Genomic DNA, 27798 nt, shown 5'->3' on the forward strand with positions numbered 1-27798 from the left:
AGTGCAGGCACGCTATCTAACAATCGCAATGTGAATGGCTATGTTGGCAATTCTATTTTCTAAACGTGAACATCACTTTCAAATGAGTTCATTTCTCGATGGTGAGAATGCCTTCCTAGGTGTTTAAGGTTTATGTAGGCTCCTACTCGTCCTCCTATCTGCAAAAGCAGTGTCTTACAAAAAGTGGGCCGTGCTATAAGTTGGCATCTCAGGAATCAAAATATGTAATATCGGCAGGGTGTAAAATGATCATCGATGACGAAGACATGGCAAGAATACGACTACAAATAGAAACATAAAAAGGTCATCAACCTCCGTCATGTCTGCCTACGGTTCTGATAGGAGACAAGTAAAAGGTGAACACTTCGGCCACACCTCAATATCACGGTCCAATTACCCGAGTTTAGCCATCACCGTCCTAAATGCTAGTGATGCTACTATGTGGGCAAACTAGCATATCACACCCATTGACGGTTGATGCCCCAGTTTGATTCATGGCAGTGCAGTAGCAAGTTACAAAGTGTTGCAGATTTATTCGATTATCCGCCCCTATATACGTTGCTGTGCTCAGAGCGTCTTTACAATAAAAAGACCAGAGAAAGACCCAATCCATGACCTAATGGGGATGCCAGACTGAAATACTAGATTGAGATACCGTAACTACGGTCGCCTCGGCATCCTTGTATCTGTTCAGTTCATCGGATTGTGCATCGCGTGTCTTGATCGGGTAAATTCAATAGAAAAACCAACAATGACACACTCAAAATTGGGATTTTTGTTATACTTCGACATAGTTTACCACATTTGCTCGCGGCACACCTAAGCAGTTCAATTGGCACACGAGTGTGCCGCGGCACACCGGTTGGGAACCACTGAATTAGCCTATGTATTCTGAGCCGTTTATGACGAAATGCGCTATCAATGTAGGGATAACTAGCCTACGCATAGATGTGACTCACGGTTGCTTACCCAGATACAGCTATAGATTGCTGGTATCTTCGTGAACAGATATTGTATATGCATGTGACCGGGCAGCATTATGTATGGGGTTGATTGGGACTGCATTTCCACTACGACACCACGTCTGGAGCATGTTTGCACTGTCTTCCGCCAGTCGGACATTATGTCTGGGGTATGTTCGCACAGTGTTCCCCCACTTCGAACACCATGTCTGTGGTATGTTCGCACCGTGTTCCGCCACTTCGGTATATCCTAATGGCAATACAGTCCGAATCCCCGTCAGACATGATGTCCGAGCATACAGCCCGAACATACCAAACACATGATGTTCGAGTGAAAACACAGTCTAAACCTACCCCAGGCGTGATTTTGTGTACAAAAATGTTCACAGTTAGTCATTTCTGACTAATTCACAATCTTCTCTCACTCATCTTGGCGACAGGTGAGGCACTGCCTTACTTGTTTCTCCTGACCGCACGTCACTGTGGAAATCATCATGTTTTATTTAACGAATAAAAAATTCCAAACCTATGTCCGGTAAACAGACTCCTCGCCAAGAAGCAGCGTTCAACTACGCGTAACCAAACATCAATTATTACCTTACTATTGGAAACTAGGAAAGGTGGTATTTATTATCTATCTATCTATCTATATCTATCTATATATATCTATATCTATATATATTTACTGATTGCCCGGCATGAGCATGCGACACATTGTAAAACGACAGTTGAGTATGGGACACTTCAGCATGTGACTTTAAATCCCAAAAATAACCCTAACTGGAAACATAACCCTGAAATTAACCCCTCTGTATATCCTAACTCCAAGCCTTACCATAATCCAGCCCTAACCTGTAATTTAACCAACATGCACCTGTGCCCCATGCAGTGGCGGCTCGTGACAATATCGGGTGGTGGGGCAAGGGCTGCGAGCGACTTTTATCAACATGACGTCACAATGGCGTTTTCCAACGTAAAAAAGTAACTTTATGATGGTCACATGAATTTCCCGACAACAGTGATTTTAACGTAGGTGCCGCGAGAGGTTTGCCGGTGAGCCGTGACTTGAAGTGTGGTAACAAATGTTTTATTCATTTATTTTTAATCAAAGGATTATTTTACAAAATGTACGTGAACTAAGAATCGTCCCTATGCCACGAATCAAGTATCAGGTCATCCTTAGTAGCATGCGTTTTGATTTCATGGTAGAGTTATAGATTACGCAAATCGATAGACCCTAAAATCCGACCGTCACCCCAAATTCGAAATCCGGATCCAGTCCGGCCAGATAAAAAAACATTGAAATCCTGCTCCTGCTCCTGAACCGGACTGTGGCCATCTCTGGTTACGACCAGGTGATAATAGGCAACCAAAGCGGAGGCACCCGGCGTACGATTGGATCAGTAGACTGGACAACTTCTAGACCTATCATTTTCGCTCTAAAGGCAACTGCGTAAACTACGTACGGAATAAAGATTCAATACGATTCATGTTCGCACTTGACTTGACCTGACTAATTCCAATGACTAGAACTCGAGAGATTGCGTAAGCCTAACTGGAAAGGTCAACGAGTTCGGACACATACGCAATTGTTATCTCATAGATTGGGCCTGTCATATTGAATCCAGAACATCAATTTGAATGGTCTTTGAAGAACTAAGGACAGCAGCCTCGGAACTTCGGTCTCGGAACAACGTAGGACATTTTGGCCTTGAAACTGGAGACTGTGACACAACACATACGGCTTACTGTCTATAAGTCTGCTGCGAAATCGCCGTTGGAAAATATATTAATATATAAATACATGAATAAAAGCCGTAACTTAGTATACTGTTACAAGAAATCATCGAGAAGTAGCATACGCAATCTCATAACCCATTCCGGTATGGTACACTGTCAAAATCAATGCAAACAGAGGAACACCGAACTTTGAGTAAAATAGATCGAGGAATAGGCTGATCGAATGATCAGCTGTTAGCCGACATCGAAAATGAAATAGCTATCGCAATTACCAGAGTGAAGTTATCACACAAAATTCTATCACACAAATCGAAGGGTACCTACTAAATGTGACATATAACAACATGAACGGTTCTATCACCAAAATGATGAAACAATGGCGTATCCGGATATTGTATCCGGATTTGGACACTGACACCGTCTAGTTCGAGTCGAATTTCATCTCTACTTTTCAGAGAAATTGCACGAGTATCATCACCTGGCCAACGTCTTTCGCAAAATTACTGGTATTGCTCTCGGATTAAAGACGCCGATATTTCTATCATAGACAAGTGTACCACTTTTAACCACTTTAAGGAGTCGAAGCTTGTCCCAAAGCATAATCGAACCGAGTTTTAGCCAATTCTACCGTCTAGTTCGAGTCGAATTTCATCTCTACTTTTCAGAGAAATTGCACGAGTATCATCACCTGGCCAACGTCTTTTGCAAAATTACACGTATAGCTCTCGGATTAAAGACGCCGATATTTCTATCATAGACAAGTGTACCACTTTTAACCACTTTAAGGAGTCGAAGCTTGTCCCAAAGCATAATCGAACCGAGTTTTAGCCAATTCTACCGTCTAGTTCGAGTCGAATTCCATCTCTACTTTTCAGAGAAATTGCACGAGTATCATCACCTGGCCAACGTCTTTCGCAAAATTACACGTATAGCTCTCGGATTAAAGACGCCGATATTTCTATCATAGACAAGTGTACCACTTTTAACCACGTTCAGGAGTCGAAGCTTGTCCCAAAGCATAATCGAACCGAGTTTTAGCCAATTCTACCGTCTAGTTCGAGTCGAATTTCATCTCTACTTTTCAGAGAAATTGCACGAGTATCATCACCTGGCCAACGTCTTTCGCAAAATTACACGTATAGCTCTCGGATTAAAGACGCCGATATTTCTATCATAGACAAGTGTACCACTTTTAACCACTTTAAGGAGTCGAAGCTTGTCCCAAAGCATAATCGAACCGAGTTTTAGCCAATTCTACCGTCTAGTTCGAGTCGAATTTCATCTCTACTTTTCAGAGAAATTGCACGAGTATCATCACCTGGCCAACGTCTTTCGCAAAATTACACGTATAGCTCTCGGATTAAAGACGCCGATATTTCTATCATAGACAAGTGTACCACTTTTAACCACTTTAAGGAGTCGAAGCTTGTCCCAAAGCATAATCGAACCGAGTTTTAGCCAATTCTACCGTCTAGTTCGAGTCGAATTTCATCTCTACTTTTCAGAGAAATTGCACGAGTATCATCACCTGGCCAACGTCTTTTGCAAAATTACACGTATAGCTCTCGGATTAAAGACGCCGATATTTCTATCATAGACAAGTGTACCACTTTTAACCACTTTAAGGAGTCGAAGCTTGTCCCAAAGCATAATCGAACCGAGTTTTAGCCAATTCTACCGTCTAGTTCGAGTCGAATTCCATCTCTACTTTTCAGAGAAATTGCACGAGTATCATCACCTGGCCAACGTCTTTCGCAAAATTACACGTATAGCTCTCGGATTAAAGACGCCGATATTTCTATCATAGACAAGTGTACCACTTTTAACCACGTTCAGGAGTCGAAGCTTGTCCCAAAGCATAATCGAACCGAGTTTTAGCCAATTCTACCGTCTAGTTCGAGTCGAATTTCATCTCTACTTTTCAGAGAAATTGCACGAGTATCATCACCTGGCCAACGTCTTTCGCAAAATTACACGTATAGCTCTCGGATTAAAGACGCCGATATTTCTATCATAGACAAGTGTACCACTTTTAACCACTTTAAGGAGTCGAAGCTTGTCCCAAAGCATAATCGAACCGAGTTTTAGCCAATTCTACCGTCTAGTTCGAGTCGAATTTCATCTCTACTTTTCAGAGAAATTGCACGAGTATCATCACCTGGCCAACGTCTTTCGCAAAATTACACGTATAGCTCTCGGATTAAAGACGCCGATATTTCTATCATAGACAAGTGTACCACTTTTAACCACGTTCAGGAGTCGAAGCTTGTCCCAAAGCATAATCGAACCGAGTTTTAGCCAATTCTACCGTCTAGTTCGAGTCGAATTCCATCTCTACTTTTCAGAGAAATTGCACGAGTATCATCACCTGGCCAACGTCTTTCGCAAAATTACACGTATAGCTCTCGGATTAAAGACGCCGATATTTCTATCATAGACAAGTGTACCACTTTTAACCACGTTCAGGAGTCGAAGCTTGTCCCAAAGCATAATCGAACCGAGTTTTAGCCAATTCTACCGTCTAGTTCGAGTCGAATTTCATCTCTACTTTTCAGAGAAATTGCACGAGTATCATCACCTGGCCAACGTCTTTCGCAAAATTACACGTATAGCTCTCGGATTAAAGACGCCGATATTTCTATCATAGACAAGTGTACCACTTTTAACCACGTTCAGGAGTCGAAGCTTGTCCCAAAGCATAATCGAACCGAGTTTTAGCCAATTCTACCGTCTAGTTCGAGTCGAATTTCATCTCTACTTTTCAGAGAAATTGCACGAGTATCATCACCTGGCCAATGTTTGTCGAAAAATAGCAAAGCATAATGCACACGACGATTGAAAATTGTATTTTTATTGAACAGAAAATGAAAGGATTGCTTTCCGAATATGAATAGCAGTCAACAATACCGAAACATTATATTTAGGAAGTACTGGATTTTTCACATTCAGAACAAAACCATAGAAAAGATGGTTCACTCCAAACACCATTCGGAATCGGTTGAGGATGGCATTCACCATGATACCATGTGTCACATGCATCACATTTTACCATTTCAGGTTGGGAATGGGCATAAGGCAACTTGCATATACAAAATACTGGCAGGTTTATAGCTGAGAAGGGGATTGGTGTTGGATCCACGACAAAGAAATCCAGTAAATCGACATGATCTCTTTCAATCATTGTGAGGCACTTCTGCCGAAGTTGCTGCTCATACACCACCGTTTCTGGATTGAACCCAAAACACAGGCTTATGGCATTGGCTATAGCGAAGACACCGCAATCACTACTATTACTTTGCTGTTGGACCCTTGGAAATAGTATGCTGAGAGTGCTCGAACGCGGTCTACACAGCATTCCGATCGAACATATAGTTTCATCGTTATATGCCGAAGAATTGTAGGCGGAATCATACACGCATATCTGGCCATCTTCACAAAACATATTCGAAACGGTGAGGCGTGCAAACTACGGCCCATACCGCAGCTGACGCAGCCACTTAACATGGACATGGAAGAAGGAGGCTCATGAAGGTACTCAACTACAGTAACTAGCAGAAAATTTGTACCAACAATGCATTCTTTCTATTTGCGACAGCCAATGCGAAATGGAGACCGGGACCGGGGCCTCAGATCAAGACTGGCTGGAAAGGCGGACGGGACGCGTAACAATTTGATTATCGAAATTGCGTCGGCTGGTGAGTCAGATTGACTCGAGCCAATACAACCCTAGGATGAAGGCGCCTAAACTCTTCGTCTTGTTTTCAGGGTACAAATCATGGGGAGCCAAAGTTGTCAAAGACATGGTACGATGGATGTACACCAAGAATATTGTTCATCAAAATTTCGTTCAAATTCTTTTCAAATAAAATGTATGAAGGAAGATTAGAGCATTATTTAGCATTGGTGGACGTTGGCCAGGTGATGATACTCGTGCAATTTCTCTGAAAAGTAGAGATGAAATTCGACTCGAACTAGACGGTAGAATTGGCTAAAACTCGGTTCGATTATGCTTTGGCACAAGCTTCGACTCCTGAACGTGGTTAAAAGTGGTACACTTGTCTATGATAGAAATATCGGCGTCTTTAATCCGAGAGCTATACGTGTAATTTTGCGAAAGACGTTGGCCAGGTGATGATACTCGTGCAATTTCTCTGAAAAGTAGAGATGAAATTCGACTCGAACTAGACGGTAGAATTGGCTAAAACTCGGTTCGATTATGCTTTGGGACAAGCTTCGACTCCTGAACGTGGTTAAAAGTGGTACACTTGTCTATGATAGAAATATCGGCGTCTTTAATCCGAGAGCTATACGTGTAATTTTGCAAAAGACGTTGGCCAGGTGATGATACTCGTGCAATTTCTCTGAAAAGTAGAGATGAAATTCGACTCGAACTAGACGGTAGAATTGGCTAAAACTCGGTTCGATTATGCTTTGGGACAAGCTTCGACTCCTTAAAGTGGTTAAAAGTGGTACACTTGTCTATGATAGAAATATCGGCGTCTTTAATCCGAGAGCTATACGTGTAATTTTGCGAAAGACGTTGGCCAGGTGATGATACTCGTGCAATTTCTCTGAAAAGTAGAGATGAAATTCGACTCGAACTAGACGGTAGAATTGGCTAAAACTCGGTTCGATTATGCTTTGGGACAAGCTTCGACTCCTGAACGTGGTTAAAAGTGGTACACTTGTCTATGATAGAAATATCGGCGTCTTTAATCCGAGAGCTATACGTGTAATTTTGCAAAAGACGTTGGCCAGGTGATGATACTCGTGCAATTTCTCTGAAAAGTAGAGATGAAATTCGACTCGAACTAGACGGTAGAATTGGCTAAAACTCGGTTCGATTATGCTTTGGGACAAGCTTCGACTCCTGAACGTGGTTAAAAGTGGTACACTTGTCTATGATAGAAATATCGGCGTCTTTAATCCGAGAGCTATACGTGTAATTTTGCGAAAGACGTTGGCCAGGTGATGATACTCGTGCAATTTCTCTGAAAAGTAGAGATGAAATTCGACTCGAACTAGACGGTAGAATTGGCTAAAACTCGGTTCGATTATGCGTTGGGACAAGCTTCGACTCCTTAAAGTGGTTAAAAGTGGTACACTTGTCTATGATAGAAATATCGGCGTCTTTAATCCGAGAGCTATACGTGTAATTTTGCGAAAGACGTTGGCCAGGTGATGATACTCGTGCAATTTCTCTGAAAAGTAGAGATGAAATTCGACTCGAACTAGACGGTAGAATTGGCTAAAACTCGGTTCGATTATGCGTTGGGACAAGCTTCGACTCCTTAAAGTGGTTAAAAGTGGTACACTTGTCTATGATAGAAATATCGGCGTCTTTAATCCGAGAGCTATACGTGTAATTTTGCGAAAGACGTTGGCCAGGTGATGATACTCGTGCAATTTCTCTGAAAAGTAGAGATGAAATTCGACTCGAACTAGACGGTAGAATTGGCTCCTGAACGTCTTCTTGCGTATTGTATTTGGTTGAAATAATACTTGCAATAAATCATAGTTGTCTGTTTTGGACATGTTTTACGCGACAGATCCGCATAAAATTTGGTATGGACAGAGTTGTATATACCTTTTATCATGTGTCAGTGTCCAAATCCGGATACAATATCCGGATACGCCATTGTTTCATCATTTTGGTGATAGAACCGTTCATGTTGTTATATGTCACATTTAGTAGGTACCCTTCGATTTGTGTGATAGAATTTTGTGTGATAACTTCACTCTGGTATCGCAATTGACAGGGGATTGTAAGCAAATGGTTTGAAGGCCACAATTCCACAGTGAAATGGACATTGGCGAACATAAAATTATGCGAATACTTGAATGCAAACCGAGAATCTTGGTTAGCTGTTTCATGCGATCATCGAGATATACCATTGGAAATATCATCACCGATCTCGTTATGGAACGCAGACTATAGATTAGCACAGACCGACACCGGCTTTTGCGTGAGATCCGCAATGACGTAGGTAGGCTAAGTATCAGATCAGCGCGCATCTCTACCATACTCGACCTCGAAAACGAAATAACTGCCTCAATCATTGAGTGTCAACTTTAAGACTTGGCACCGCGTTCGATACTAAAATCAAGACATACCGTGTGAAAGCTCATGACAGATCTAGGTATGGAACTATAGAGGATGTAGGATGGAGTGACGACCCATTGTTCTCTTCAATTGAATGCATTATGACGCTTTAGATAGGTCATGGTCTAGTGCAGCGGTTCTCAACCGGTGGTCCGCGGACCCCTAGGGGTCCACAAAGCAATTTCAGGGGGTCCGCGAGACCACTAAATTTTTTAAATGGTTGATAACGTAATTTTTATTTTATTTTTTAATTTGAGAAAGCATGAGGCAATTTCACACCACAATTGCTTAAACCTCATGACTCATATCATCATAATAATCGTCTGACATGAACTATCGTAGTGTGTACTTTCATTTTCATTGCTAATTTTCCAATAACCTGCTGATACAAACATATTGCTGTTTAGAGACGTTTTGTTGGGGTTTGTTGAGAAAATAAAAATATGGAGATAGTAACGTCAATCAGGGTGACTTCGTAATGTCTTCTCGATTTAAAGTTGTCAGTCTCATCAAGTTAGTGAACAGTCGTTTGAAATAAAAATTTCCGAAGTATTTCCCTAATTTGTCCCAATGCAGGGATCGAAACCCGCCACGACATCCATTTTATCCTGTGATATACATAACCACTATTTGAACAGCTTCTTGAAGGTACATAACTTCAATATACAATTGAATCGTATATTCATATTGAAATGAACCCGAATATTTTCGGCTGACACTCGACATAAATCGGACGATGATATACCTGCTCTTAAAGCTCGGCTATCAGATTTGGCGCATTCTTGTTGCGGACGCCCTATCGACAAAGCTGATTTTTTGATGAACAAGGAGTGTTTCGTTGCTATGAAAGCATTACGCTCCAACCCTGAAATTTATATCACCAGTTATATTGGTATGCAGCCGTGTCTTGCTAATGTTCAATTGTTCATGGTCGAAAATGTTTGCTCGTAAATGTATATGTAAACCCGCACAGAACAAGTCGTTTCATGACAGTCTTTCTCAGGACGGAAAACTTGGTTCCATTCTTTGGCGCATAAAATTTGTCTATAACATTAGATTTGGATTTCACTTTGACTCTCTGCGTGCCGATCAAAATGCGTCGCGGGCCGAATCCGGCACGCGGTCCGTATGTTGCCCGTCTCTGCGCTAGATGCTGGACGTGATATGTTAATAAAATATATGTTTCTTCTTTTTGGTGCCATAAATGTTGCGATCACGCCAAAAGTATCGTCGGAAGCGTTATGCGTTAATGCTGCATTTGCCTCCATCTATCTCTGTGGAAATGGTTTTGGGAACTCCTCGTTCATATCAAAACGAAGCCGCGGATTTTCAAGACTCGACCACGTACTTCAAGAAATACAGCAGCAAAATTAGCGTTGAAATAATACTAGTCTACCAATTTCTACATAAATAGTATGATGTCATTTTCAAGAAAAATCATGATTTTGCTGTTTATCACTAGCTAACAGTTCATATTTGCACAAGACAGACGAAGGTTTCGCCATAATAGAGCTAAAATTGAACTAAAACTTGAGGGGGTCCGCGAGGGTCCGTGACGGTCAAAAGGGGTCCGCGAAGCCAAAAAGGTTGAGAACCACTGGTCTAGTGCTTAGGGACCGATGTTCTGTTGCGAATCAAAACTGTGTACGGCAAGTAGCCCGTAGGTGAGTACTGCGCTGTCATTTTGTTACTTGTATATGTCTATAGTCTGGTGGTCTGATTGGTGTGGATGAAGAAATGATATGGGAGGATTGGGTTTGAGTGACGGAAGAAATTATATATTTCTTCGGAGGCTTGGATAACTGGAGAGGAGCTTCGTGTGCAGAATGTTCTGCCACCTTTCCCACAATAAAGGAGCTTAAAAACACGCCAAAACCCATGATCATCCAACTCCCGACAGCAACATGAATGATGATAGAGCGATCTCCGTACTGACGGCTGCATGTGAGTCAGCCAACTGCTTGATAAAATCAGTTCCACCATTCGAGCAGCTTAATCTATATTATATTTCATCATTCATAGAGGAGCTTAATTCCAGATATTGTGGAGTTGGCGTGATTGAACCAGTTTTACCAATATTATTTTAACATTTGCCACCAAGCTTCTTCGTTGTTTGGCTTTCCACAATTAGCTGCTGCAATGGTTTTGCTAAAGGTTTTCGATGAGTTGGTGCGTGTAAGAGGAGGAGCCTGTTACTTCTGCTTTTGGTGTCAATGGGCATGAGTCAGGTAAGGAATTATCATTTGCAAAATATTGTCAAAATAGTAGATGGTTTGATATTCACTTATGACGTAAATATGATATTCATTATTAGGCTCTCGAGATGCGTAATAATTCCTGAGATGGTCGGTAACAAAGTAGGCCCTGCTTCTACATTTTCTAAGTAGCCGATATAGGCTTACTCTAGCAGATTTTACCCACTTACATGTATTACCGGTGGTTATTTTTTTTCACTACCTGTTAACTTACAGTAAAGGTGAGGCAAAAGTACTTACTTTTTGCACTCTCAATTTTGTAAAGTAAGATTTTAGTTTGGGATATAGCCATCATGTGTATGATTTAAAATGCCATAAAGAGACATAAAGAGGGATTGCAACAGTAACTACTTACTTGAGTACATTTCAAATATTATACATCCACCTGAAGTGGTTTTTACATGCCGTGCTGGCAATTTTTTCCAGATAATGGAGAGAAAGAAATACCGCCTAAAATATCCGTCAGGTAAGTTCACTGGTATTCTATTCAGATTTTCATTCTCCATGGAAAGGAAGCATCAAAACAAACAGTTAACAGTATCCTCGGATAAATTCGTCAAGACCATTGATATCAAAAGTTGGTTGATTTAATAGTTTTACAGACTTATGAAAGTGTGGAGATCGTGGAGGATGTACTGGACAAGTCCATGATGCACTTTAATAGGATTTTTTAACATAGTTTTGTTCGCTATACCTTTCAGAAAAAGCAAGCCAAAATTTCTAAATATTCAAAAGGGTTACATGATGGATTAAAGGAGGTATCTAAAGTAGGTGAAAATTAGCCTTTCTCCAAACAGTTTTTTTCCCTATGGGACGAGTGCTGCCTATTCCCATGGGGGTTCCTTCTGTCGCCAAGGAAACCAATGCAAAGGTTGGAACCTTGACGTGGTGTGTTGGCTTTTTACACTAATACCGACCGGCAGCGTCTCTCAATACAAATCACTTGTAAATTAAATAATCTTTATTGAAAACTGAATAGACTCTTGAAGGTACAGAGCTCAAACATACAATAAAATCATATTGAAATAAACCCCAATATTTTCGGCTGACACTCATCGGGGATAATTGCTAGCAACAACAATTCTCTACTAGTTGCTGACGATCACGCCTGATGAGTTTCAGCTGAAAATATTCGGGTTTATTTTAATTTAAATGAAGATGGTCCAGGACCGTTGAACAATCATCATCTGAACCACGTGGAGTACTTTGTCTGTTTGAATATTTTCTGTTGTGCCTTGTTTTCAGATCATATTTTCTGCAGACTGTGGATGCCGTATAATTGTTTCATACTGAGAACAGATATACCAATGGTATCAAATTAGCACATTCGTCAATGTTGCTCAATAGCGTCATAAAAAAATCGGTTACAAACTTACAACTTCACACTGTGGAGCTCTGTACACCAACACAAAGTCTCATTCCCAACCTATACATTGGATACGCCAAATTTCAAAAAGTAACAGACATTAGAAATTGCATATGTATATTCAAAAATTGATGAAGAGTAGAAAATTTCAAATCACAATTCTGAATCAGTTAGGCTGAACTTTTCTATCCATGAAATGCAGCTGAGTCAATATTCAGACTGCTTGAAAAAAAAAATCCTGAAAATTAGTTTCATAGTAACATAATATGAATTGATCACCCATAATTCATTCAATTTATAATGTAGGCTACCCCAAGATTGATACAATTTCATCATCATCATCATCATTGATTTATTAGCAATTTTATTAGTTCAATACACCACAAAAAATGCGATACAATGAAAAGACAGGAAGATGTCGAAGCGACTAGGAGTAGTCTATGGAATCTGACACCCACCTTGGCCTAGGCGATATCAAGAGGAGGCATGCCCACTGAATGAAAGTGAAGAAGATAGTATAGAAAAAGAAAGCGACAAGGAATAGGGCGGCATGTCATGGAAAGCGATATCGATAGGTCAGTCGCGGTCCGGTAATCTTGAGGATGGACTGTATTTATTTAGTAGTAATTACTTGTATTTCGACTTGAATGTGGACATGCTCGTCGACTGCCGGATGGCCGGCGGGATACTGTTCCACACATCAGGTCCGGCATATTTGATAGAGCGATGATCTTTTCGGTCGATCATATGATATTTGGACGACGTGGACGCGCGTGTGTTGTACTTGTGCGCTTTTGATTCCGAGGTAAAGAAGTCATTGAACAAGTTACCATTTCTCTTACTGAAGCTCCAGACGTCTGCATAAAATAAAAGGGTATATGTGAATCATGTTTAAAACTGCAATCACTCGATATATGATTGCTTACTCCTGTATGATTTAATTAATTTTTGTTATGAGAGGACAACATCCTTGATTTCTATGTGTTGGAGTTTCTCTGGAAGTTGCTCCCGAACTGCAGGTCATTTGTCTACCTCCTTCGGCAAATTCGAGTATCAGGTTCACTGGGACCATCGGGCAGCTTCCAATGGATAAGATATTCATGATGCTTCCTCTCATCTGCTTCCGGCACTAAATCAGGTCTACGAATCCTGAAGAATGATCTTTTTTGTTCTTTACTAGCCCGTTTATTAGAGTAATTGCAGCCTTAAATCGCGTAATGAGTCGCCATATTCCGTACACTAACTGTTCAACTGCACCTGTTATGAGAACAGACCTGGCGAATAACTAACTCGCGAGAAAATCGTCTAACAGCAGAATAAAATGCCATTCCACAAGCGCTGCAGCTGATTTTATTTACCTTAGCGACGCGCGTTGTCCCTAATCACTCAAGCGTAGCCAGCCTAAACGGAGAACAATGGGTCGTCACTCCATCCTACATCCTCTATAATGGAACATCGTTAAAATCAATAGAGACCAATAACGGCTTTTGCGTAAATTTGTTGGCGATAAATGAAGAGTCAGCTCTTACTCGACTTTGGAAACGAAATTACCACCCACATAGTTCAGTGACAAACTTAAAACTTGTTACATCGGTCGATACTAACACTTACCGTGCCAAATGTCATGACCGATCTCGGTATAGAACATCGTCAATATCAATGGAGGCCAATACCGGCTTTTGAGTAAAATCCGTTTGCTGTACTATGTACATGATAGATCAGCACACACTGAACTTCGGAAACGGAATTACTACCATTATCTTTAAGTAGCAAGCCTGAAACTTGGAGCAGTGTTAAATACTACCTTCACGACATATCATACCAAGTTTCAAGAATTATCATGGTGCGAAACACCGTCAAAATCGACCTATACCAGCAAAGGTCGACTGAACGCATATTACGGTAACCGAGTTCAGATATAGATACGATTGTTACATCACACCTTAGGGGCGAGTAGGCATATTTGCCCCGGTTGCTCGGCCATTTTACGAATAGGAGAGAGTAAATCACCGTTTCTTTATTGTGCGCGGCTTTGAGAGAATAGATAGTGAAAGCTTGTTATGAGCGCTACCGGGGCAAGCCCCGGCTAGGCATTCACAAAGCGAAAACACAGAAGAGAATTCGATTTTCGCAGAGACTTCGCTATGTATGGGCGTTTGCAAGCGAAAGCACAAGAAGAACGCGGGTTTCGCTGTGATCTCGGTATATATTGATTGCTGTGCGTCTATAAATGGTTAAATTGTTATTGAACAGAATTTTAGGTGGGGCAATGCCCCAGTTGCCCTATAGGACGAGCCGCCACTGGCCCCATGTCCAGTTGTCGCATGTCCAAGCGTCGCATGCTATGATGTCGCATGCTCATATGTCCACGGACCTTATTTACTACATGCGGCTAACTTATTACGCAATCATGAGCAAAGCTAATACTTGTGATGTAATAATGAACAGTGGAGATTGAAAATCAGACATTCTGCGATCAATAACATAATCCAGGGCTAGTTTTTGCGACTTTTGCAACATATTTTACAGCTTCCGACAAGTTCTTAGATACTCAGAATTTATGTAGTATGATGTTTCGAGCTTTTGTCGAAATTTTATATTGCAACTTTTTGCAACTTCTTTTTTTATTTTGCAAATTTTATCAGATATTGCAAGATATGTAAAGCAGTGATTAAAAAACACTATATAACACTATTTCTAATATCGCTCTATTCTCTTTGATTTACAGATATATATAACAAAGCTATGTGATGACAATTGATTATTATCGTTATGCTGTTTGGCTTTTGGGAAAAATTATTTCCGCATTACGGCATTTTCTTATACTGCTTACCGGCGAAAATGTTATTTTCGTCAAATGGGAAAGTACTAAATTTGACAGCTCTGCACGAGCTGATGGCAAAATGCCGTCATGTAGGTTTCAAACCTAAAGAGCATAAGAGCATAAAAGTGTGATCGATTAAATAGCAAATCCTAAACCGTTATACAACGGCACCTTTCGAGTATCAGACACAATAATTTAAAAAATAAAAATAAAAATCCAACTTTTTACTGCAACTTTTGTTAAAATTAGGTGCAGCTTTCTTGCGATTTTAGTGCAACAAAAACTTGCCTTAATAGCAATACAATATTCTTGTTCGCGAATGTTTAGTTTATATCGCATTCCTTTAACAACTTTAAAGTAAGAGACGCTTAGAAGTACAGAACATCATAACACATTTGAAAAAAATATTCATATTTATTCCTGAAGCATTTCGGCTGACCCTCGTCAGGGGATATCGTCAGCAATATTGCGAGAATTCGAATAACTATGTTCAACAACAATATATACCGCTAATGATGACGTCACACAGAAAATATACAAAGTTAGAAAAACGAGAGAACTGAAGCGTTGGCATGGAGATAGCGAAGCAAAACAAGTTAAAGCGCGATTTTCAAATGATACACTAATTCTTTCTGTTTAGTTGGCATAGACTAGGTTTACTCATAATCCTTAGTTACCTATAGCCGATAACGAAATAAATTTCAATTTTTTTTTCAATTGTCAAATTTAACAGCTTTTTTTTCTGGGTTTCACACAAGAGTTGAACTTCAACATTTTAACACTTGTTATAAGAGACCTTGACAGACATATTGGTGAAGAAATTGTTTGGTAACAATATAGTTCACAGATTTGTGAAATATTTCATAAAATGCCCTTACTAGTTGGCATAGACTAGGTTTACTCATAGTGATGATGGTGAACTCAAGAACAGACAAATGAAATAAATTGTGACCCTTAGCCAATATAGAGAACATGTCCTCGTGATAACTAGCAGCACATGTATTCTCGCAATATTGCTGACGATATCCCCCGGCGAGGGTCAGCCGAAAAGCTTCGGGAATAAATATGAATATTTTATTCAAATGTGTTGTGAAGTTTAAAGTAATCGTTGTTTTACACAGAAATCGTTTAGATATGTGAAATTATTCGATTACGATTACGATTACTTCGGATTTTCTCGGATGTAATCGATTGTGATTACGAGTACTTGAAAACAAGGTTGTAATGAATCTAGTCGCGATTTTTGGTGACTTGACTTGACTCGAGTCATTTTCTCAAAATACGGAAATGACTCAACTCGACTTGAGTCAATTCGTGCATTGAATCGACTTGTACTCGAATCATTGCGCATGATAGGAACAGGTCGTGTGACTCGAGGCTGGGACGGCCAAAACAGACATTTTATTTTAAATTCGAACAATAGTAAAGTTACCACACCATTGGTATTTCGTCTATTAGTACTGGTACTTGAAAATGCTACCAAAAACTGTTAAAAGTGAGGAAAATTAGTATATTATGAATGCGAAGCATAACTAAAACAGTGGAATTAACTTATCACTTGAAACCTTGTGACTTGGTTACAACCCTGCTCGAAAATGCTGCAATCGTCATAATCGATAACGATTACAAATCACGATTGCCCCATGTCTGCTACCAAGATAATTTCTACGAAGTTTATCGGCATACCGTTTGCTTCGTCGGTTTCACAGCGAATCGTAGGCTAAGACTTGCTGAGATGACAATCTGTATGAGAAATATTGTGGGCAGATTCCAAACAAATGCTCAAATTACGGCATGATATCTACCATTATTCCAGTCCAGAGGCCCTGAGCGGTAGTCGTAAATACCAAAAGCCATTGGGAATAGTTACAGTTGCTCCTCAAATACCATGGATCAAGATATGGATCGTTGTAGCTGTAGTAGAAATATCTGTAGCAGTTTGCAAGGTATGATTTTCTGAACACGATCGTGGTTATAGCGCATCCGACCGAACAGAGTCCAAAAACGATCTCGAAAACCTGAACAGAGAATGGGAGGTAGGCTATGTGTTTGGAGCGGTATATATTAACCTAGGTGTCCTATCGAGCCATAGGGTTTTGGCGTAGGCTAAGCCACCAGGATACTCCCATCATTTTTAGACCGGTGTATCATAAACCCCATTAAACCCTAGTAGTGGCGTAGCCAAGAGAAGGCCAAAGGAGCCATGCCAACTTGTAGCTATAGGTTTACACCTAGAACATGTTTAATACGTGTTTTAAACATGTTTGTTTTAAATTGATTCTATATAGGACAGTTCAACTTTAAAACATGATTTTTATTGTGCTTTTTGTTTTGTTTTTCGAGCCATGACGTCACGAATTTTTAATTTTGACGTCGCGGTGGATTGACATTGACAATTGAAAATATAGGGTAAATATGGCTCCTTCCCTTCGGCGAAAAAGGCTTCCGACCACTGGTATAAACAGACCTCAAATATCTTTAACCAGGACTACATCGTTATGCTGCATTTTTACGGTCGGCGGTCTTCATCATCAGAACATCCATTCCGTACAAATATCTATTTGCAATAACTGTCGAACCAACGACGACTTCGAAGGTTCCAGCCACTCCATATCGTATACCTCTACTATATTGGGTACAAATCGTCCGTAGGCTCATACTATATGTTTTTCGAAAGTATTTGCACAATTATGCAGACTTGAACAACTAGATAATTCTAGTTGTCTAATTTCACTAAATTGGAGCGAAATGCCCGTAATCTAATTTTATTCTAATTTGTGAAATGTTCTTATACTCTAATTCTAATTCCAATCTAATTTGTGAAATGTTCCTATGCCATAACACTGGTCAACACATATTTTTAGGCAGACAAAGTAAGAGTGGTTTTGGGGGTTCTGTAGAGCACTGATTCCGAATATGACCTTAGTTTTTGCAAATTGGCTCTTGTTGTGGAGATAACCCATGCGGCTATTTTGACCAAAATCTCCCATCTTCGTGGTAATAACTAGATATCAAATCGGCCCAGTCGTACTATAAAGTTTAGAAAATCAATCTACTTGTTATTTTTACACGCAGAAGACTCTTTTAAATCAAAAGACAGCAACAGCACTATATTTAGGGGTAATAGATTTATCATAGCTACAGATTTGCACGGATATCATATACATAAATAAACTCCAGTCATGTACAGAAGTAGCCTATTTACCTAGATACTCAAATAACGTGGAACTAATTCAATCAGTTTTACGTCAACCACCCATTGTAAATTTGAAATAATCAGTTGGAATATACTATTATTGATGAGCTTCTTGGAGGTACAGAGCTTCAATATACAATTGAATAATATATTCATATCAAAATACACCAACCAAAACTCTGTCAACAAAAGGAGCTTGTGTACCACCTAAAAATAGTACATTGAACGCTCTCTCATTCATGAAATTTCATGCTGGGGACGTCATATTTTGTGATACGATTGTTGATATACAATGTTCTTTCCATTTCTCTACTAGTTGCTGACGATTACCCCTGACGAGTGTCAGCCGAAAATATTCGGGTTTATTTCAATATGAATATATTATTCAATTGACTATTATTGATATATATTAAATCACAATTGTTTTTTTGTAAGATTTTCGCCTGTAAGCTATTTAGTGCAGTTTCTTGAAAGGTTCCGGCAATGGTCGGACATAATTTGTTCAATTGTTCATCTCATCTGCCCTGATACCTTTCTTTTGTTGTTCTGATGTCTTGGTAGAGCATCTCCCCTTGCTAATCAACAAGATGTTCAGGAAATATATCAAGATTTCTGAACATGAAGTGAACTTTTATGCTCATGTTTATGCTCAAGTGTTCGATATGCAGATACGAATTTTCGGACCAACTGTTGTGGTTGGGTGCTTTATGATCATCTAAAAAGTTTTATTTACTACAACTTAGGAGAAATTACATGCAGTGAACTCCTTCCTAATGTTAAATTGGAATCTTTCATCGGTATTCGAATATACCAGATACCAGATTTAAGTTTCCCGTTTGATAGGGTTACTAGGTATATCCACTTTGTTGACTTAGCGTAAAATTATCCATTTACCAGTCAAAAGAGAGGAGATACATATGAGTATTGCAGTTAAGCCTTCCAAGGACAATTTTTTAGAAGAATATGTATTTCCGTTGTGTAAAAGTACAATTTTCAGGCTTGACAAACTGCTTTTTTGACCAACAAATATTTCGCATCATGTCATGTTAATATTAATAGAATGACTGAGAATGACATGAGGGTTCTTCATCCTCAATTAGTTATTTATGTGCAGTATAAATATAAATTATAAAAGTATAAATATATATCTTCCTACCAAATGAAATATTTAAGGGTAAATCCAGTAATTTTGGGCTTTTTAGGGGTATAAATATTTTCTTACAAAGAGCTAATCTTACAAAACTAATGTGATATTCGTAATCAGCAACCTCAAAAACCCCAGAAACGGCTCTCAGATGTTCTGCCTAAAAGAACTTTTTTTTCATTTTGTTGGCCAGTGTAATTATAATTCTAATCTAATTTGTGAAATGTTCTTATTCTCTAATTTTAATTCTAATCTAATATATTGTTTTCATGAAAATCCCTCTTTTTCCGAAGCATTTTAAAGCGAGTTAACAAGAATATCTCTCTCGAGCAGCGCAGGGAAATCCAGTGCCACGCCGCCATCGCTTTACGCCCTTACTTACCGTGCTAGTATAGTTATTGTGACGAATAATAGCCTGCTAGCATAATAGCTTGTGGTCTGCCAAAAACATTTTAATTTTTAAAACTTTGCATTAGTACAACGCCGTGCTGACCACAATACAAGTAATATTTCATTAAAGTAGTACAAATACAACAAGAAATACCATTGTCATAAACGTCCTTTTCAGTATCATTATCAGTATCAGTTAATAAATAATTTTACATTTGGTAACATCACAAAGCTATTCATATAAACAGCTTATTTTGAAACAACAACAATAATATTAATTTGAAACTGAAATCAATTTTAGCATTTCAAAATGCTTTTTTTCCGTCCTTCCAAAATCACAAATCAGATCGTTGGGCGGGATTGCGCTGACCCCTGGTATAGTACAAAACGAGCCAAGCCTGGAGTACGGACGTTAATCATTTTCATGGTTATTTGAATGCATTGTGATTGACACGAACTGAATTTAGCTGTATTTATTTCCCATTCACAATTTCACTCAATTTCCAAGCAATGTTCCCTCTAAGCTGCGCACGTGCGCAAATGCACGGTACTGACACGGTCTCTGCGCTCAGAGAATCTGAGTTGCGCACAAATAATAATCAGAAGTGATAATCATTTTTTAGTCGTTACAGTTGTCCAAGGGTCTGCGCAGTAAGTTGCTGAATGTGCGCAGACTCGTAAAAAATTAGAGGGAACATTGTTTCCAAGTTTTTTGAAATTCAGTTAATCTACTTCTAATCTAATTTGAAAGCAAAACTGTGTAGCTCCAATTCTAACTTAATTTGAAAAAACAAAACTGCGTAGCTCTAATTCTAATCTAATTTAGAAAAAGCTGTGTCGCTCTAATTCTAATTCGAATGTACTTTGGAAAAATTTGTGTATCTCTAATTCTAATCTAATTTGGAAAAAAATGTAGCTCTAATTCTAATTCTAAGCTAATTCGGAAAAGCTGAAAATTTTCGAGTTGTCCAAGTCTGCAAGTATGGCATACTTGAACAACGTTTGAAACAAAGCACAATTTTTTTCAAAAATGCATTTGTTAAAACACTTTTTAAATCACCGTTTGTTTTCAATGCAACCCTACTTGTGACAGCTGTAGAGCGTACAACTACCTTACTCGCCATCGATAATAACATGGCTAAAGATGCGAGAACAAACAAAAAGTTTGTTGAGATTTCAGTGACATTATCAGGACGCAATATAGCCAGGGCCGCAACCGCACTTCGTCAGCCCCCCCCCCCCAAAAAAAAACGTTGGTCTTGGGTCCCCTATAGGGTGATTAGGCAATGACAGTAACAATAGCCTATACTTATCACGACTATATCAAAACCAGGATTAGGCTTCATCGTTGAAATTCTCTGATATCAGATCAATCTTCAGTAGATTTTAAAATATTCTACATAAAACTGTGGCACGTCAAAGGTCCACTAGCTGCAATATTATAACCCGACAGTTTTACGATGTCATGATGCATCCTCTCGCATGATGTCTATAACACATTAATTAAGAAAATTATGCCCAGCACAAAAACAATTTTATTCAAATATTTGAGAATTTTTTTTTATGCCGTCAGCGCCATGTATAGAGTGGTCCGAAGTTCAAATGTAAAGAATTTGAACTATAGATGTTATATTGACACGAAAAATGTATTATATGAAAAAGGTTCACAGTGCAGAGTCTACCAAGGTTCGTTTGTGAACGTGAACATCTAAATTTGGGATGCTCACACACAGAAGGTGAACGTGACATGAACCTCACGTTCACACCATCCAGTAAGCACCACTATAGTACACGATAATAAGGGCAATGAGTCAGTGGCGTATGTGACAAGGTGCCATTATTGAATAAATTTTTGACCCAAGTTCTCCATTGCACCACTAAATATTCTTCGTGTTTCTACACCTGTGTTCGCACTAGCCTGTAGGCTTCTTTCAATTGAAGGGTTGGATGAGCCTGATTGGGAAAGGACTTTCACGTGCGATTACAACTGCCTGCATTTTGTTTTTCGGCAGGCAAATACGCTTCGATGAATTCTGTGGTCTCTTGAGTTGCTTAAATCTACCACTGGAAACCAGTAATTTACCCTGGAGGTGAATTTATCCGTAGAACCTTACAGACCTTTCGATGAACCCATCTTATCTACATTTTTCTCAAATTTGGCGGATCTCGAGCAAGATATATTACAGCTAATTAATACTCACTCCAACGACAATCAAGCCAATTTTATGACCTTTCGACAGTTTTAATTTCTCCTTGTTGATATCCATTATTGAGTGAGAGTCCCCTTCTGTGGCAGAATTTGGTACGCGTATGCGCAGTCTTGACTCGTGGAGGCACGAGCAGTGGAAGTGAAATAACTTTATGGCGATGCGTGTACCAGCCAAGAAGGAGAGTTGTATCCACGAGAACAGGCTGTTGCTGGGAGACGAATTTGTTGGTTTCTATACTGTACAGTAAATCATCGCGATGACATGGTTGATTTCCTATCTTCTGGTCAGGTACGGACTTGAAGCAGTTTTGGGGAATAAGATCAAAAATATAGCATATTTGGTTAATATTTAATGTGAAAGAGAAGAGATTGGAGGTAGCACTGCATGTTTATATAGGATATTACGAATGTTTGACTTCTCATTAAACATTGAAAAGTTTTGACCCTAATCGTTTATCAGTGGCTATAAATCTCGATTTGTGACACGCAATTAACCATTCCAGTTACTGTTCGAGCAGCAATCCAATGTCCACAAATTGGACGAGATGATCGATTACTGCAGTCTGCAGGGGTCAAGAACCCTGGCACAATGATTTTTTTAAGACATATATGCCGAAAGATTTGACGCACACGATATACTATATAACCATGTTTGTTACGAAAAATGGAATAGAAGTTTTCACAATAGAAAAGCATGACGCCATTGGGACGCAAATCCATCAGCTATGATTTTGTTAGCAAGCCGATATGCTTCTGCAAGGTCGCATGAGGTCTATGGTTACTTCTTAACCAGGGGTGGCCAACTTTTTTGGTGTGGACGGCCGCATTTCGATTACCTATGTAGCCTGTGACTGCATTCCAGCAGTGTTGGGATCAAGTCACTACCTTCGAGTCACGAGTCATTTCGAGTCATTGCACATTTTGACTCGAGTCAAGCCAAGTCAACCGATTTTCGAAGGTGACTCGAGTCAAGTCAAGTCAGTCGATTTTTAAAGGTGACTCGAGTCAAGTCGAGTCAAGTCAAGTCAAGTCACGAGTCAAGTCACAATTCAAGTCAAGTAGCCTTTTCGAACTATGAGGCATGATTACGTCATTGCATTTTGCTAGCTGTCTGAAATACAGATTGAGTGTTCATTGATTTTGAAGCGATGAACGAATATAGAGTTAAATATACACGCAAGTAGGCGCTTTATCGCTCACATATACGTAGAACTGCTCACTACGTAAGTAATCGTATAGCCTTAGTTTATAGTTACCAGTCAAAATAGAGAATAGAGTAACGAATTGATAAGATGCAATACATTACCCATTTACAAATTGATATGATACAATTCGAGCCTGCGCCAATGGTTGAGGATCGACTACATAAACTATATTCGAATTCAATTTCAATAAAACAAGAGGTTTTGTTAAGGCTAGAACATAGAACAGAAATAGACATTCTGCTATAAAAATTAATATACTATACTAGTTTACGACAGCGTAAGCTGTAAGCTTCGATCACTTCGTTTGCGGTCAATTTATTTGTGAGAGAACAATGGAGGCTTGGTAAAACGCACGTTACTGAGCACGTACGGGTTGGATCTTACGTCAGCGCTTCGCAAACAATCCGAGCATATGCAAGATAGAGTGATTTTTATCGACACCGATTACTTGATGACTTGAAATTGACTCGTAAATTTAGTGCTGAGTCACGAGTCAATCCGCATTTCTGATACGCCGAGTCAAGTCACGTCAAGTCATTTTAGCAAAGTGACTCGACTCAAGTCAAGTCATACGAAAAAGGTGACTCGAGTCTGACTCGAGTCATCCCAACACTGCATTCCAGTGCATAGTCGTAATGAACTAACTGGATACCAAATATACATGTTAAGCTGTCCAGTGTCCATGCCCTTTTCCGGTAAACTCCAGATTAATCTATTTATTATTATCGGCTTACTATACGCATCAAGATCGCGAGTACTCATGTTCTGTAGTTTTATGTAGCTCATCCAGTTCATGAATGAAATTCGTCAACAATATTAGTAGTTTCACAGATTATTATCAAATATTTATCCTTTCCCAGTCCATGTGAACAGATCTTCAGGTGGGCCAATTGTTATTGGTCCCTTTATTGTTGCATATGGCTGTTATATCTTGATCTCCTACCAGGATTACTGGTATGGTGGAGATATATTGGAATCACCCAGAACGTACCAGAAACAAATTTCTTCCGTGAGGAGCACACGATTACAAGTTGGTGTTTCTCTATGGGGTGCATCATTTTCCTCTGTAGTTCACATATTTACTGTGCGGCTCAGATTGCAAAAGGCACTTCGCATTGAATAACGTACAGCGCGAAGGAAATCTCACGAATTGCTACAATCTCCTAACCATTCAGGAATCAATTCGTAAATTCAATTTGTATGTTGACGGCCGCCAACACGTAGGCCTACTAATTGAATTACGTGTCGACGGCCGCATAATTTACATTGTACGGCTGCAGGTTGGCCACCCCTGTTCTGAACCAATAAGTTTTCTTTAATCGACTTTCCTTAGGTTTCTTGAAAGTCTGTCCAGAGGGAGTAAAAATATATGTGGTAAGTTGCAGCGTGCACAGTGGTTCTAAAACTGTTTATAGTACGGCCCAATTCTGAGTTTTATTAGCATCTCACGACCCGAGGTTCACGTATCCAAAGAAATGCATTTTAACTATTTGTATATGTTATGCGTTTTACGTGCATGTATATGAAAAAGATGCAGACAACAATTCGAACACTTCGCAATACTATGAAACATGATTCATTACAAAAAATCATTCATTCTGTCGGGTTGATGTTATTGAAATTTATGCTTCATGGTATTTTTAATGTAAGGTTTTTTTTTATTTTGTGAAACAAAAAATATTAGGGAAGTCATTACGTATTTACATAAGATATTACAAATGTTTGACTTCTCAATAGACATTGACAAGTTTTGAGCCGTATAGGTAATCGCTGGTTATAAATCTCTATCCGATCGAGATGCAATAGAGCATTCCCGTTCTTGTTGGAACAGCAATCCAATGTCCACAGATTGGACGAGATGAATAGGTGCTACAGTGGTTGGCAAGCCGGGCGCGATGATGTTTCGTAACCAGAGGTGTTCAGTAACTAAGTACTTCTACTTTTTCCAAGTACTCAAGTAGTTTTCCTCTACGTCTGGTACTTGCTCAAGTATATCTTATATTTCGCTACGTCTACGTCTATTTCGTAATATTTGGTGAACTACTTACTTACTTTTCGCTATTTTCAGTTTGCCAAGTAAAAGTAGTTTAATCCCCCAATAAGATAGATAGCCGAATGAATTTCAGGGCTGTTTTCACGTAGTAGCAACATTTAATTTTCATAAAAGTCATGTAATACCCTGAATTTTCGTTGCGCATCGCGCACAGTAGATATGGCGCGCCAAATATGTTTTAACGAAAGTATCACTGAATACAATTTAGATACCGGGCTGCGTGGTTCCGTTCACACCGCATTGTCGCCTATACAAAATATTTCATCACAGTAAGTATGGCCCCCATAACGTTTGAAACTACCGTTTCGCAATCTAGCAATTACCTCTTATACCTAGCAGCCCATGTCTTAATCTGGAAAAGTGGACTTTGACTTTTTTAACGTTAGACCTGTTTTAGCAGACCACCGTTGAAGTTTTCTGAACAAAAGACATGAAATATATTTTCCGCTTTTTAGAAGTAGTATTTGTAATTTTCATTCAATTGCGAGTATTATACGTTGGGTTCTAATTATAGTATCAGTTCTTTTGTCTGGAGAACATACTTGTGGAAATATAAAAGCAAGTGTAGTAATGCCTTATATTTTCCGAAAATATAGCTATACACTATATGACATCTTTCCGGTCTGCCATATTAAAATTAAGATTTTTAAGGTCAAAAAGTGTCAAAATTTTGATTTTTAGGTCAAAATCTTCCGTTCTTTAGGTAAAACAAATCACCCTAATTATTAGTAATTTTAAGAGATGTTTGAAAACACTTGTTTTCATATCAAAGAAGTTAGAATCGGAGTCGGAGTCGGAGTCGGAGTCAGGAGCATTTTCACAAACTCTCACTCCGACTCCAACCAGTATTTTTTTCACGAATCCAACTCCGACTCCAAGTCGTTCTAAAAAGAGACTCCGATTCCGACTCCGACTCCATTAGGGGAAAATGAGCGAAATTCCAACTCCGACTCCACCGACTCCGACTCCACAGGTCTGTGGCTGAATACACTGAAGTTGTGCGTGCGTACATTGCTATTGACACACCGTGTTGCTTCATTCTGACAATGGTCTCTACATCACAATTTGTCATAATGCGCTTCTTGATATAAGAACCATGCAATGCCCACGTCGTCTTGCTTCAGTTAGGATATTGCGGTACGTTGAGCAAAACACCATGTTAACCTATTTGTTTTATTTGAATGTTTATGATTCACAATTACTTCGTTTCCATGCTCGGCCGATGGGCCCATTTTCGAGAGACTCGGCCGACGAACGAGAGAATTTTGTTGCGCATTTACAGTGATGCACACCCACGTCGGCCGACTCGTCGGCCATCTAGTAAATCCATCGGCTTAGCCCTTCGGCCATGCTTGCGCTGTGTCTTCGATTAGCTAATTGGTATTCGCTACTTACAATACACTTTTCGTATCAAATTAACCATGGCTGCACTCCGGACGGATCTTGGACGTCTTGAGAAACCAAGAATTATGATCGCAACGGAATTTAGTAGTACCGGTACTGCTACGAATTACCCGTAGGCTACCGAAATCTTCGCGATCTGATCACATACGCTGCTGCCACAATTCGAAGGTTTGCGTTCTATGGTGCATGGATACAATACAAACTATACCGCTTGACCACAAACTAGGTGAACTTATTCACATTCCCTGGTAAGCAAATCATCGACAGGACACTGGACGTTCATGTCTGAATCATGACGACGAAACAGTAGTACCGGTAGACTACTGGAGAAGTTACTATTCTGTGCTCGAAATTATTGGACCACGATATCCCATATCTATATCCCCCACATACTAAGATATGCCACCAATTTTCATCTTTTATCCATCTTATTTTATCTTCTGTTAGTTTTAAGCAATTGGTTCATCGTGACCATTTTACACGTTGGATGCATTTAGTGTTCAAGGTCAAAGCGGGTTGTTTGATTGAATGACCGCTACAAGTCTTTTCGGCTCATTCCTACCGAGTCATTTATCGCAATCTTCTGATTATTATGAAATTGTTACCGAGTAAGTAAGCCAAAAACGTCATCGCGATCGCTTCGCCCACCTAGTTCGGCCAAGTCACGGTTGGGTTACGTCTGCTCATGGAAACACGGCCGACATGTACAACGCATGCGTCATGGCCTTTCGGCCGACCGTCGGCCGAGCATGGAAACGAAGTAAATGAGCAGACAATGGGCCGTCTATAACGGTAGGCCTATGAAGTAGGTTAAACGCTGTAAAATGTCAAATGATAAGTTCCCCGACAATGCCAAATCTACGATACAAACGAATTGCAGATTGGAAATAAATTTTGACTTTGTTTACAATTTTGACATTTTTTCACCTAACGCTACAATTTTGACC

At 39.5% G+C, this 27798-nt stretch overlaps 1 protein-coding gene and 2 long non-coding RNA genes across 7 annotated transcripts in view; 1 reads left to right on the plus strand and 2 right to left on the minus strand.

The window, feature by feature from the left end:
* LOC145448293 (uncharacterized) overlaps positions 1-2805 on the plus strand; it is a 38343-nt gene extending 35538 nt beyond the window's left edge. The window contains exon 2 of the long non-coding RNA XR_013917861.1: positions 1852-2805. This is a non-coding gene — a long non-coding RNA (uncharacterized LOC145448293). The remainder of the gene's footprint in view (positions 1-1851) is intronic.
* LOC145448277 (uncharacterized) overlaps positions 1-27798 on the minus strand; it is a 219879-nt gene that overhangs the window by 134010 nt on the left and 58071 nt on the right. For 3 of the 5 annotated variants that reach the window (XM_080326644.1, XM_080326641.1, XM_080326642.1), the window contains exons 2-3: positions 17056-17268; positions 16937-16993 (exon numbers count right to left, since the gene is read on the minus strand). The exons of 1 other annotated variant lie outside the window; for it this stretch is intronic. In XM_080326644.1, the coding sequence (XP_080182770.1) occupies positions 16937-16993; positions 17056-17268 (270 nt within the window). Of the gene's footprint in view, positions 1-16936; positions 16994-17055; positions 17269-22181; positions 22351-27798 lie in introns of those variants that run through there. One more of the 5 variants, XM_080326643.1, reaches the window with a different exon arrangement.
* Positions 12004-14731, minus strand: LOC145448848 (uncharacterized). Its single transcript, XR_013918038.1, has 2 exons — positions 13353-14731; positions 12004-13283 (listed from the first exon to the last, which is right to left on the minus strand). It is a non-coding gene; the product is annotated as an uncharacterized LOC145448848 (long non-coding RNA).

This window comes from Botryllus schlosseri, chromosome 10 (genome assembly GCF_051294905.1).
Source record: "Botryllus schlosseri isolate E-star chromosome 10, Bs_hap1, whole genome shotgun sequence".
Lineage (NCBI taxonomy): Eukaryota > Metazoa > Chordata > Ascidiacea > Stolidobranchia > Styelidae > Botryllus > Botryllus schlosseri.